Source organism: Oreochromis niloticus, linkage group LG17, assembly GCF_001858045.2.
Source record: "Oreochromis niloticus isolate F11D_XX linkage group LG17, O_niloticus_UMD_NMBU, whole genome shotgun sequence".
In the NCBI taxonomy this organism is placed as follows: Eukaryota; Metazoa; Chordata; class Actinopteri; order Cichliformes; family Cichlidae; genus Oreochromis; species Oreochromis niloticus.
The window spans coordinates 32,276,955-32,291,076 of record NC_031981.2 but is presented as its reverse complement, the minus strand read 5'-3'; the positions used below and the strand labels follow the sequence as shown (position 1 = coordinate 32,291,076).

Below are 14,122 nucleotides of genomic sequence, written 5' to 3'. Positions count from 1 at the left end.
TTTATCAAAATATCTTGTTCCTTTTCTTAAATAAGAGAACTTCTGAAAGAAAAATGTCTCCAACATGCTTTCTGCAGAGTCCAGAATAGGCGACGTCATGCAGTCTACATTTAAAAACCTCTTTGCACTTTCAGTCACTGATAGTGTTTAAGAGAAAAGTTAGAAAAATGCAAAGCATCTGTTTAAATTTCACTGGGAGCACATCTTCTTCTGCTCAGTAGTTTACTCACAGAAATTCATCATTATGTCTCCCACAGTGCCCATGGGCAAGGCTCTAAAGTGTTGCACCGGAGCTGCTACACAAAACGAGGTACATTTCAAGATGTTATACGGGCACCCCTGTGTATCGTCAGAATATATAACGCACAGAGTGTCTTCGAAATGTTATGAGCCGAGGAGCCGCTTTTATGCAGTCCGCCACCTCTATCAAATAAACGTCTCCGTCCCTCCCACCAGCAAGCATGTAATAAAACAGAAATGCCTTCAAATAACAATAAAAAATAACACAAAATAACCTCCGAGCTGACGCTCGGGAGGTTAAAATGATAAAAAAGTATGAGGATGTTCGGAGCGTGGCGAGGCTCAGAGAAGCAGGGAGACAGCAGGCGTGCACAGGGTTGGGATTTTCACAGCAACAAGTCTAATTATAGGCCTATGTTTATGCCTCATGTAGAAACACCAGGAAGAAACCCACTGATATACACAGCGATGGATATTTTAGATTTCACATTCTTTATTAACTAACCACACCATTTTATCTCTGGGGGCTGACAAGCTGTTTTCATTGTGTGAGTGTATGTGTGTGGTAACTTTCAACAAACCGCCAACTTGCTCTTTCCACAAACCGCTGGTTTCTGGCGTGAATGCCGTACCGTGACTCTCATTGATTTTGACCTTTGAAATGCACTCGTCGGACTTAAAATCAATCATTGTTTTTTACTCCAGTAACGTTATCAAAAAATGATCACGTCCTTAGTTGCTATTGGAAACGGGTACCAGTCTGTCCGTTTTGCCTTCTGGATCCGTGACGGATAAACCTCCCATGGATACCCTGTCGCACTCAGTCAGATCCGCCTCTGATAATACTCTGCACCGGTGATCCTATCAGCATGGCTGCTGTGCGTACGTGGCTGCGGCTGTGACCTCTCTGTTAGGACACTGTGTGGTCAACAAAGACATCCTCTATTCAAGCGACTAAACTGATAAAACCCCACAGGGAGTCGGAGGAAATACTAACGTAAGGTCTTCCCTGGTGATAGATTTGTCACTTCAATAACTGCATAGTCACCGGTTTAAAGAGACAAATGTGACAGTTAATTATTTTGAGTAGCATGTTATGTACCATGTGCCATTTTTAAGTATGATATAGCTGTTCTTTCTTGGCCTCTTTTCTTTGTTGTAGTTTTGTTAACTTTATTTTTTTGGACATGCTTTATCGAAGACACGGTAATCTGAGGTCACAGGTCTTGATCTTCATCAGGCTCAGGCTCAGACTCATGCACGCAGCCAACAGTGATGTCATTACTGCTGGCGAGCGGAGTAGGCGGTGTTGAAAGAGGAAGCTCACTGCAGAAAACCTGTGTTTGATTGACAGCTTCCTACAATCGCGTTTGTATTTTGTCAGCAGCAGCATCTATCACTTGGGAGAAGACTGCAGAGTGTCATGTGTGCCTCTAACGCACATATAAAAGGTTATGGTGATGTGTTAATGTCCCAGTGTGTACAATGATGAGCTATCATGGCTTCACACCTCATGCATACATTAACACATTTTACTGTGTTTAATACAGTAAATAAACTAGAATAAAATGACGAAGCTCATGACGAACTGAGCATTTCAGTCACTGCACTACCTCCTGTGCCCACAGTTAAATGCCTGACAAGAGCTGCTTTTGTGTCCTCATAGATTCTGTATTATTGCAACAAGAATCAAACAATAGATGCAATTTTAAGAATTGTTATCTAGGTAAGAGTATTTCTGGATGAAACATTTCAGGTAAATACTTTTGTTCAAAGGTTTGTTTGAGATTAATTTGACCATTTCTCTTTCCGCATTCACTAATGGCTCATTCACAGTTGTAGCAGTAGTTGGAGAAATATGGCAACCTGCTAGCAACAGTTGCCTAGTGATTGCCTGGCAAATGCTTGCAGTTGCACAAGTGGCCTGGTGGGAGGCAACCTGTCTCCAAACAGTGTCAGTCTGGTTTTGGAATGACTGCCGTGACTCTCAGCCAGATTGGAGAAGCTTCCCAAATAACTTCCAATTACTTTATAAATGCAGACAGATTACCAGATTACATTGCAATCTATCTGAGCCAGGCTGCACGGATGCAACACATCTCTTTGCAAACTCGCCTCTACTGGTTGTACTCTGATTACACTGCTATATAAAGTAAAGCTTGGTGACCAGAAATTTGCACTAATTATTTTACTATTTGTGGAGTAATATCTGAATTTCTCTTCTATGACGTTCTGGCTGGACTCTAAATGCTGTGTATTTAGACATTAACAGATGCAGCAGGGTTTTTTTTTATGATTTATCGCATTTAATCACCACATTATCGCCAACTTGACTCCAATCAATCGCAACATCACAGCATACTCACTACATTTTATACTGTCTCGGTGCACCAAACTCACTAACACAGTTCACGTCACACGGTTGCAATAATTTTGGTCGTGCAGCCGTCTCATTTATTGTTTTCACTAGTGTGACTTTAGCATGATTGAAACAGATTTTCCTCTGGCCAGAAATGGAATAATGTATTAGTCACATGGATTCAATACATAATTAAAAATAATCATCTTGTTACATAATGATAGCTTACAGTTCATAAAGAACAGGAATGGCCTTGCAAACATTCAAAGGACAACGTCTTTCCACAAACAAGTAACTCTGAGAGTCCTACATAAAACCCTTTTGGTTTCTTCTTTTATATTAATGAACGTTGTTGTGTTGTTCGTTTAGAGAAAATATTCCAACAGCTGCATGTCACAGCCTTAAATCTGACATAATCAGATTCTTAATACCAATCAGTGCTGTTACTGTAACTAATTAAATTTTGTCATCAAGATAACGCAGCACCTGCAATATGAGCACCAACATACACTGACAGGAAGTTCAACTCTCTAGTTGAAGCTCCGTTTGAAAACGAGGCAGTTTTTCTTCTTGCTCTGCAGGAAATACTCGACTTCCAACAATTAATCCTCGTAAAACCTAATTAATAAGATGTTCCCAGTGGCAGCAGCTCTGCACCGGTGAGCTGGACTTTCAGCGTTTAGTGGAACAGAAAGCAGAGTGCCGTAATGCCTCAGCATACACTCCCTGATGTGTCTGTCTAAACCTAACCTGCTGAGGGGACTGTACTCGCGTCCTTCCCTGAAATCACAAACCGCAGTGTGTGATGCTTAATATGCAGAAGTGCGTGCCGAAATGCCGAGTGAGCACGCCAAGTCGGCAGATTGCCTCCACTCCTGCCGTCTTTATTCGCTGTCATGAGAAGTTTAAAAAATGGTTTAATCGAGTGTACTGTGGAGGCCTGGGAATGCACTGAAGTTATTTTATTTGTCTGTGTTGTTTTTATATTCTTTCTTTTTTTTCTTTTTCTTTTTTTTTAGAAATAATCAGTTTCCTTCATTTAAATTCAGGCAGTGAACATAAACAACTAAAGTTGGCTTTAATGAAAAAGAATAACTGATAATAAAATTGTTTTCTGTGCTGAAGAAAAATTAATGAACTATAAATAATTAGTGTCTTAATCTTAAGTTTGTTTGGTTTGGGTGTTTTTTTCCTAAACAGTTGAATTATTTTTTCTTCTCAAATTGCTTGATTTGTCCGACTGACCTTTTTAATTTAGAAGCTGGAACCACTGAGACTACTCAGTTGCTCAACTAATAGATGATGTTTGACTAGTTATCCCTCTCAACAACAAGATGAATAAGCATCAGTATAACATCCCCCTATGTACAGAAGACGCCTGTTATCCACACGAGCCAACTGCCAGTAAATCACCATCCTGTCCACAGACATATATGTGTATATATGGAGCATATGTATAAACAGCCTTGACTCATAAAGCAGCTGAGCAGACACCACATCCGACAAACAAGTCATCGTTTCATTTCGAAAACAGATGGATGCTCAACTCCTCAAGTGGAGGAGGGGAACATGAGAGCAGGGCTGGGAGGAAGAGGAGAAAGTAAAAATAGCGTCTGATAAGGAGGGGAGAAGTAAATGTTCAAGGGAGGGGAGAGAGAAGAAGGAGGAGGAGGAGAAGAGGTGTAAAGTGGAGCGTGGGGGAGAGACAGCAGGCGGATGCAGAGGGAGAGAAAGACAGAGGTTACTGAGAAGCAATCCTGATTTGTACCACCATTGATTTTAGGTGTAGAGAACAGTTTATATTCTCACTGCTTCGCAGTTTTTTAAGAAAAATCCTTTTACACACCACTTCTATAATATGTGATGATTGTAGAAGTGGAATGCAGTGGATACTAGGGACAGGATGGATGCATGCAGATGATCCACTGTGGCGACCCCTAAAGGGAGCAGCCCAAGGAGGAAGAAGAGGGCTGAAATGAAGTGGAGCTTTATGACTGACTGCATTCAGCAGTTTACCAGAAAAATGTTATCTCCTTGAGTCTTTACACATTATATACACAGCACCAGGCAAACGTTTGGACACACTGCAATTTCACATCTTTTACAGAAAAGCTCGTAAAAATCTGTTTTATGTTACTGCATCAAGTCTGCGTCAGGTCTGGTTAACAAGTTTTGACTTAAGCTATTTCTACAAATCTAAAAATATCTGTGTTTCTGTGTTTATTACATCAGAAAGCAGAACAAGCCATCCATACGCTTCTCCACAGCAAGAGAGCAGTAAATAACATCGCAAACTTCACTTCTGAGAGTTGAGCTGTCACACAGAGTCATAGTTTATAAGCTACTGTTTAATAACTGTCTGAAAGTGTCATTAATAAAGTGTGTATGGATGCGGTGCCGTAGCTACAGAGAGGACAGGGACTATCTAGTTCTAAGGAAAAACAAACATAATAGAAGAACTGAATTAAGACAAACTGAAACTAATGGAATCACCTTGTGCATTTGAACCAGCCAAGAGACATAATGTCTCCAGTGTGACCTGGTTGTACACCAGTGCCTCCTCCCAGTCGGACATGCTCAAAGCACTTCACCAAGGAAATGTCCAGTAAGCAGTGTCATAAGCTCGCTGTACTCCCTCTAGAGTAGGAAGAGCTCAGATACTTTGATCTCACTCTTTTGGTCACCAGCCACAGCTTGTGGCCACAGATGAGGGTGAGGGCACAGACTGACTGGTAAATGGACAGCTTTGTTTTCAAGCTCAGCACACTCTCTTTACCACAACAGGCCATTACAGCATCTACTTTACTGCAGATGCCGCACCAATCAATCTGTCAAATTCTCACTCCCTCCTTCCCTCGCTTATGAAACAGTCCCAGAGGTACCTGAACTCTTTCACTTAAGGCAACAGCTCATCACCAACCCAGAGTGCGCCTTCCACCCATTTCAACTGAGAACCATGGCATCAGCCTTGGTGCTAATTCTCATTCCAGCTCCCTCACACTTGGATGCAAACAGCCCCAGCGTGACCTGAAGGTTGCTGATGGAACCAAAAAATTCCTGACGGCACCAAATCTGACACTCTTCTCCTCTTGGTTGAACTTAGAAAATCTTTCCATAAAATTATGAACACAATCAATGACAAAGGGCAGCCTGGAGTAGTCCAGCACCCACCTGAAACAAGCTCTCACCACAATGGTACAGGGGCTGAATACTTTCTAACAGTAAGTCCAGTACCCCACAATATCACACCGCTCCATAGACCTTGAGAAGGGCGAGCCCCAGAATGTCAAAAGGGTGAAACCGACCACACTGTTCCCGACCCATACAATGTTACCAGGACCAGCGCCTTAAGAAACCCAGGGTGCATCTCATCCACAGCACACTGGGTGCTTAACCCTAATAACATCCAAGCAAATATCAACACACAAGTGAACATGGCACTTGCTCATTTTTTCAGTGAGACTTTCTTCATACTTTTTAAATATAAAACCAACAAACTATAGTAACCTTTTAAGTAATGATGTGCTCGGAGGCACCGCTCAGTTGCTACAGTAGTAATCCAGTTAGCATCAAACTAATGATAGCAGCAATGTACGTCAGCTGATGAACACTTTAACTTTTGCTCCTGGCACTGCCTCCTTATATTGAGAATATTACTCTTACTAAGGGAAAATCTGGGAGAGGGAGGGAGACAGGGGGGGTTTAACAAGCTAACGCTTTTCCTGTAGAGGTGCTTACTCATCCACCAAACAGCGTAGGCCTATTTTAAAAGCATTAAATACCAGGGCACCACAGAAGGATCAAATATGGAGCACAGGAGACAGCATCTATATCAAACCAATTGTGACAACATTCATCTTTTGTGAAGGGAGGATAACAGGAAGGGCAACCAAGACCGAGCCTCCCTCCTTTGCTCATCATCCTCCTCGTCTGCTTTCACCCTCTTCTGTTGCTCCTCACCTCTCTCTCTCTCTCTCTCATGTCACTGCATCAGATATCATGAAAGATTCACAGCTCTGCTTTTAACAGCCAACCAAAGTCCTCTCTTTCCCTCACACACACACACACACACACACACACACACACATAAGTGCACAACCCCTGCACTCATACATCTAAGGCTGTCTACAAAAACAGGGCACCGGGAAAACGACAGACACCAGGAGAGAGGCTGAGGAGGGAGAGAGAAGTTAGAGAGGAGCACTCAGAGCTTTGGCGCAGGTTTGTGCGAGTGCATGTATGTGTGCGCTGCGTATTTGGTGTTCCACTTGGTGAAGTATGTTGTGAACGCCTGAGTGAGCATGTGATGTGTGACAGATGACAGACAGTATCAATTTCCTTCCTCAAGCACATTCGTAAACGCTCGTACACACAGCGGTTTCACAGATGCTGCGAGCGGAAAAACTACATAAGATTCACACCTGCTTACATTTCCAATGCAGTTTTCTCTAACTTTGTGGCGCCGCACTATTATCACAGTTAATTTAAACTATAAAACATATAGAAAAAGCACTTAAAGGCAGGAAGGATGGGAAAGCCATAATATATCGATATATTTAACCAGCCATAATGGTTAGAATGGGGCAGAGTACCAGTTTTGCATATTATAGTACTTTATGCAAAACTGACTAAACACCTTAAGCCAAATCCTTTGTAATACTGCAGTATTGTATACTTTGCATACTTTAATACTGCAGTGGCTGCATATGGTAGTAGTCTACACCTTTACCTAACAAGTGAAACATCCCTGATTTTATTTATTATGCTGTGATGCTGTACACGGTTTGTCTTTATGTATTGTTTATATGATGGCAGGGATACAACACCTGATCATTTTCCATCATCAACTAATCGATCAACGATGTTCTCTGTGAATAAATTAATCTGTAATCTAATCAAATGTGAGAGAAGATTAAAAACATAGATGTCATTTAGTACCTTGTGATTACACTTACTTTATATAAATGACCTTAGCAAATGATTAGCGGTGACTTGCTGCATCACTTACATAGAGATGTTGACAATCAGGCAAGAAAACAAAAGCAAAAACTAAACTAGAACTTGAAATCTAAAAATTAACGGCTGTAAAATTACTAGTATTGTACACACTGTAGGGTCGTCAGAAAAATCAATTCTCAGATAATAATCTATTTTTTTCTAAAAATAAAAAAAAATTACTGGGCAGTTATTATTTGCAACAATCACGTGTTCGCCTCCTCTCCTCACCAACAGCTGCACGCATGAACGGTGACGCTCAGTTATGTTAGCATGATGTTAGTAGCTACTGATGTTAAAACACTTTATGAGCACTACTGGAGGTCAATAAAGCTTTCTTTTCTATATACCCCCCAAGTATATACAGTTATCATGAATGTTAATCTGGCCTGTGTACACCTTAATACCCTTGAGCTATTAGCAATTACCCAATAGCCACATTAGCCATCTTTTAAGCCCTCACTGAGATTGCGGCTAGCAGCTCAGGCTATGTAGTAAAACAACAAGGTTAATGTTATGTTATTAGTCCTGCCTGTCTGTAACGTTAACAATGGTATCAAGTCACCAGAAACACGGACTACACCAGACAACCTAAAGATACTGTTTCCTTTTCTTTTTTTCCTTTTCTTAAAATATTTGTTACACCTTACACTTACGTTACTGTTGGCTACTTTTTTACATCAGACAACTTAAAAATACTGTTGTTATTTTTTTCTGTCGTTTTTTGTTTTTCTTTTGTTCTTTTTTTATCTCTTTTCGCACTGTAGTCTCGAAACTGAAATTGAACAACGACTATTTTCCTGGGAATTCCAGTATCGTGAGAACGCTGATGCACGCTGATATTTGTCCTAGTGTAAAGACCAGGCAGCTAAATAATACAGACAACCTTCAGTATGAGACTGCATAATTTCTCTAATTGGGTTCATGAATTAAGCTCATATTCTTTAGCGATAGTTTCACTGCAACCAGGCAGAGAATTAGTGCCACCAGCTCCGACGGAAAGGATGAGAAATAATTACATTTTAAATAAATAATGAATAACGAAAGCTGGATTTAAAATAAAGAAAGTAAAGCCTGGCACTGCGCTCATCTGACTTCTGAGGTGTCCAAAAAAAGTTGAGATGCTGTGTAAAATGTCCATTTTTACTTAAATAAAACAAATTAATTGAAAACATTTTGTTTTTATTTTCACACAACAAAAGTGTTTGAAATATGTTTGCTAGCTTCAGTGCTTGCACTACATTTTACTAACATTTTGCACAGTGCACCAACACATAACTTTTCGGCTCCTCCCGTATTGTCTTTCAAACATTCAAATAATGTAACAAATACTCAATATGTAGGCCACACAAACCCACGCACACCAACACACACGCATCAAAACTCAATACCTGTGAATTGCGCGGGTTATATACGCTGTATCTGTTTCTGTGTGTCACTCGATCACATGGGTGTGTGCTGCTCTGCGCAGACAAAGCATTTGTGAATGAAACTTGGTGTCTTCCTTGAAGAAGGTGTTGGCTTTCACTGACTTTTAAACACACACACATAGACAGACACATACACAGGCTATAGGATGAGTTGGCTTTTAACTATTGACCAGGTGAAGGATACAATGTAAAAAAAGAAGAGAAAAAAACGCTTGCAGGCAAAAATACAGACAGGCAGACATCAGGAAAGACGACTTCCATTCATATGGTGTAAAACCTAAAGGACAATGGATGTCAGCAGGGACTAAGAAGAGTTTTGGGTTGTCTTTTTTCAAATTCAGGGTAAAAATCTAAAGCATCTGTTCCTCATGTTACACAGATTTTACTGTGGAACTATGGTTTTTATCACATTTTCTCACAACATGTTCAATTGTGGAAAAAAACATGATTATTTTCTGAATGTTTTCTAGATTTTAAATACAAACGTAGAGATCTAGAAAAAGCTACAAGCTACTACAATTTTTCATTCATTTCACTCCTTGTTTTCACTTTGCATGGCTGCTCTTTGCCCGGGTCGGCCCTGTGAAAGAGACTGGATCTCAATGAGACTTCCTGCTTACATCAAAGTTAAATAAATAAATTACACAATTTAAATCCTTCCATTCAGGGCTGACATTTTGGCTTTTTTCTTTGCATTCACTGTGAAAACTACATATCTTGCCATTTACGTTTGTGCTGGTTTGGAAAAATGCATGAAGCAGCTAAATACACGTCATTCAATCACAGGTTGGTGTTACTCACCTGTGAAAAGCCATGTGAATGAGATTATGTGGAGAAAAAGCAAGCAAAACTTTCATCTACACATCGATCCAATCATCTGTCTATCTATTGTTGCGATTACCTTGCTTATAGCGAGCGTTTTATTGGGGTTTTCGCTCTAATATTAATAAAGTCTTTACCTTATACCTTGAGGTGACTGTTGTTGTACATTTTTAAACAACATATTTTCACAGGAAGAGACCTAACCTGAGGGACATTAGCCATCGACCACAACCAGCTGGGGGGGGAAGGGAAAGCGAAGAGGAAAAAAGGAGAGCATAGAGAGACAAGGATGAACTATGCTTATGAAGTGATACAAGGGGAGCAGAGAAGACATAGTCAGTAAATTATTCCAAGTCCCCCAGCAGTCTGAGCCTATAGCAGCATAATTAAGGGGTGTTTCAGGGTCACCTCATCGAGCCCTACTTACAAATTTGCCACTAAATGTATGCAACATTGCAAAAGAGTCCATTGTACTAAACACAGAATTCAGCACGTCACGTGCAACACTCACAGTGTCAAAAATATTCATTATCTTAGTGTAACTAATAAGAAACTTTTCTAATTAGCCCATAACAGAAAGTGAAGTTGATAGGAACATCATTTACTCTCGGAAGACAAATTAAACCTTTGACCTGACGATGGCACTAAATCCTAAGTCTGGGGCTTCCCAGCGTTATTAAGATCCATCCTGTAGGGAACATGAATGTTGGCTAAAACATGCTGATATTCTCTGAATTCAGGTATGGTTCTGGTTCAGTTGGGTAGGTGCTGCCGTTGGTGCTCGTTTCTGGGCACAAAACTCCATTTTATTTGCTTCATCTATGTACTAATATACTGATTTGTCACCCAGGGAAGTCTTCTAGCTGAATTACACTTCCCAAACATTGTTATGCTCTGCAGATAACGCTAACTGTGAACTGCTTATGATTAGCAACAGCTGGGTCTTGTCCCATATCATTAGGAAAGTGTTTGTTCATCCAGATGTGAGTCTGCTGCATGCGCAGGAAGGCCACAGGGCTTAGATATTTGGCTTGTGTTTACTGCCCTGAGAGATAATAAATACATTAGGGAGGCAAGTAAGGCTCAGTGTGCTAAATGACCAAATATTGCTTATGACGATCACGTTGTCGGTTTTCCTGGAGGAGTTTTTTTGTATAACTTTATTATGAGCTGTATGGTGAGGGTTTGTCTGCATTACTGTAATGCATGCTTGAAAACCAATGCAGAGTGCAAACAATGAAGCAAAGAGACAGTATATTGTATCAAACATTGAACATTCCTCCTAGTGTGCAGAAAAGGTATGGAAGTAAACAAAAGGAATTTGTTGTGTTGTATCTACTGGGTTTTTCCAATTTAATACGGCTGTATTAATATGTTTTGTTCTCAGGTTGGACATCCTCCAGAGTGCGGAGGAGTCTATCTCTACCGGGCCAGATAATCTAAATTGACCCAGCTAAGGTCCCTGAAATGAGAAGGACTGAAAAGCCCCGGTTGTGGGGAAATCTTCCCCCTGTCCCCATCTCTGTGCCCAACTGGTCGTCAGTTTTAATGAGGTCTGGGGAGGCAGAACTCTTGCGCAAATAACTAGAGCAGATCAAGGTCCAAGAGACTGAAGCATTGTGTTCTTCATCTGTCAATAAAAGATGAGCTTTTAATGGAAGAGGAGAGAAAATGTCGTGTCGAGTCTCTTTCAGTCTTCCACTAAGCACAGACAGACAGACCTTGAGTGACTCACTCACTGTCTCTGGTTGTGGGTTTTTTCTCCCCCCTTCTTTCCTTTTCTCTCTATTTTCACATTCTTTGCATCACTGTTATCTATTTTCTGGTTTCTGTCTGATTCAAACACACACACACGCAAACACACATCCAATATTAATAACTCAGCCGCCCATAAGCGCGCATTTCCATTGACACAACACAAAATGACCTTCAGATCGCAGACGCTGAACACACAAACACACCTTGCTCTCCCCTCGCTTTCATCTCCTCTGCACGCTCGCTGCTGTCTGTCCATCTTTAGGTGAAATAAGGGAGGAGACAGAGGCCGACAGATGATTGCCTTAAAGGGGACAAGAGCTCAATTTCACTTTCCCCAAGGCCAAGACACTTTTAATCTGCATTTATGGTTTGCAGCAGCCAAAGAGACAAGATAGAGAGACTTTGATGTGTGCTGTCTGACTGACTGACTAGAGATCAGGCTAACTGATTACTTTCACTGCCTGGGTAATTCACTGATTGGCTAAACACATGATTGCCTGACTAGTTGAATGACTGACTGACACGATGAGAGCACAGGAATGAAACAAAAGAGGTAAAATGAGTGTAAACCATGTCTTCTTTTATTCAGCTCATCAGCAGCTTATGTTGTGTGATCGCTGAGCTATAGCTAGAGCTGTGATTGGATATTGCCCCAGGCGAGCCTAAATTATTAGTTTATGCAAATTACAGCATCTACTGGGTCACACACACACACACACACACACCCACACACACACACACCCACACAACACCTGCAGTCCGTCCACAGCAAGGTAGACAATGAAAAATGCCCCAGGACACATTACTGTACCGGTGCACAAGTCTGCATCCGCCCCCTCTAGTTTATATTAACAGTTCTTCACACCTGGAGCACAAACACCAGCAAACACAAATATATAAAAACAATGAATAGATTGGAATGGCTCCACAAGACACATGGCTCACACCCACCTGCATTTCTGCCCTCAGCAGACAATGAGCATACCCTGGAGGACTGTAGACTGGGAAACACTGAGATGCTGAATGAGGGGGGTGTATAGGAGTGCACAGAGAGGCTGAAAAGACGCACAATGAGACACACGAACTGGGATGCAGCATAATAATAAACCCTCAGCAAAGCTGCCCTTTGGGAACATTTCTTTTTTTTAAAAAGAAAAAGAAACCTTAAACTGTTTTTTTTTTTAACATAGATGGAATTCCCATTCACGCAAACCACAATAAAGCGCTCAATATTTATGAATAAAAATGATATAGCACAGACTGTATAATGCAACAGAATGGCATCCCGAACAGCCCCTCAAGAATCCCACAAAATAAGGCAAGGCACTGGGGGGAAAGTCTTTTCAGAATTATGTCACAACATCCTGTAATAGTTGGAGCGATCTGAAAAAAATAAAATAAAAATTATAATACAAGAACTTGACTTTATCGTTCCTGTGGAGTGCGTGTTGTCCTCTTTGTTACCCCCCACCAAAACAATAAATTAATTTTTTTTTAAAAACTCACCGGAGATCTCAGTCTGAGGAACCCTTTCCGAAGTGAACCCTTTCCCGGTGTAGAACTGCCGCAGGTCGGAGCAGCTTCTATCCGCCCCGGCAACCGGGCCCGGTGCGGCACACAGACTCACCAGCACACAGAGAAGCACCGGCAGACGCATCTTTGGAGGTGTAGTCCTTTTTCCTCACACGCAGAAAATCCCCGACAGTTTTTGGATTAGACCCTTATCCACAGTGTTTAGTTGCCTTTTCTCTTTTTTAATATTATTTTTGTTATTATTCTTCAGAGTTTTGGGGGGTCTGCGAACAAACAAAAGCAACGTGTCCCGTTCAAACTCCACAGATTTCCTCTTAACTAAAACACACACATACACACTCACTCACTCACTCTCACACACACAGCCACGGGAGAGGAGGAGGCGCCCGTGGCAGCCAGTCCGGGATGTTTGTGCGAGAGACGATGGGCTGCGACGCGCGGGACTGTAGGTGTCAGGTACACCGTGCTGCTCCTCCTCCACCTCCTCCCTCTGCTCGGTGCTGCTGGTTGTGAGCTGCAGAGATGCGAGAGACAAAAGAGAGAGAGATAGAGGAGGGGGGTGTTGGTGGGACTGGAGTGTGCAGTAGTCCGTGCTGATGCTCTCTCTCTTTCTCTCTCTCTCTCTTTCCCTCTCTTTGTGTTGGGTTTTGTGCTGCACTAGCCGTGTGCAAAACAGTGCCACCTGCAGGTCTTTAAAAAAAATATATAGCACAGAAAACGTCTTCCAACAGCACACACTCGCTGGCCACTTTATTAGTTACTCGTGTTCAACTGATCCTTCGTGTGAATATCTAATCAGTGCGTTTAGACGCGCAGAGATGCTCAAGCTGAACTGCAGAAGTTCAAACCCAGAATACAAATGGGGAAGAAATCTGACTGAAGTGACTTTGAATGTAGCACCAAACTGCTGATCTGTTGGGATTTTCCTGCCCTGAAAAGAGAAAATATAAAGTTAACGGAGATTCACCAGGTGAAACTGCTTTGT

At 41.5% G+C, this 14,122-nt stretch overlaps 1 protein-coding gene across 1 annotated transcript in view; it reads right to left on the bottom strand.

Moving 5' to 3' along the window:
* gpc1a (glypican 1a) overlaps positions 1-13,695 on the bottom strand; it is a 43,985-nt gene extending 30,290 nt beyond the window's left edge. The window contains exon 1 of the mRNA XM_005457134.3: positions 13,111-13,695. Coding sequence (XP_005457191.1) covers positions 13,111-13,261 — 151 coding nt within the window. The 5' untranslated portion in view covers positions 13,262-13,695. The remainder of the gene's footprint in view (positions 1-13,110) is intronic.
* Positions 13,696-14,122: the final 427 nt, after the last annotated feature.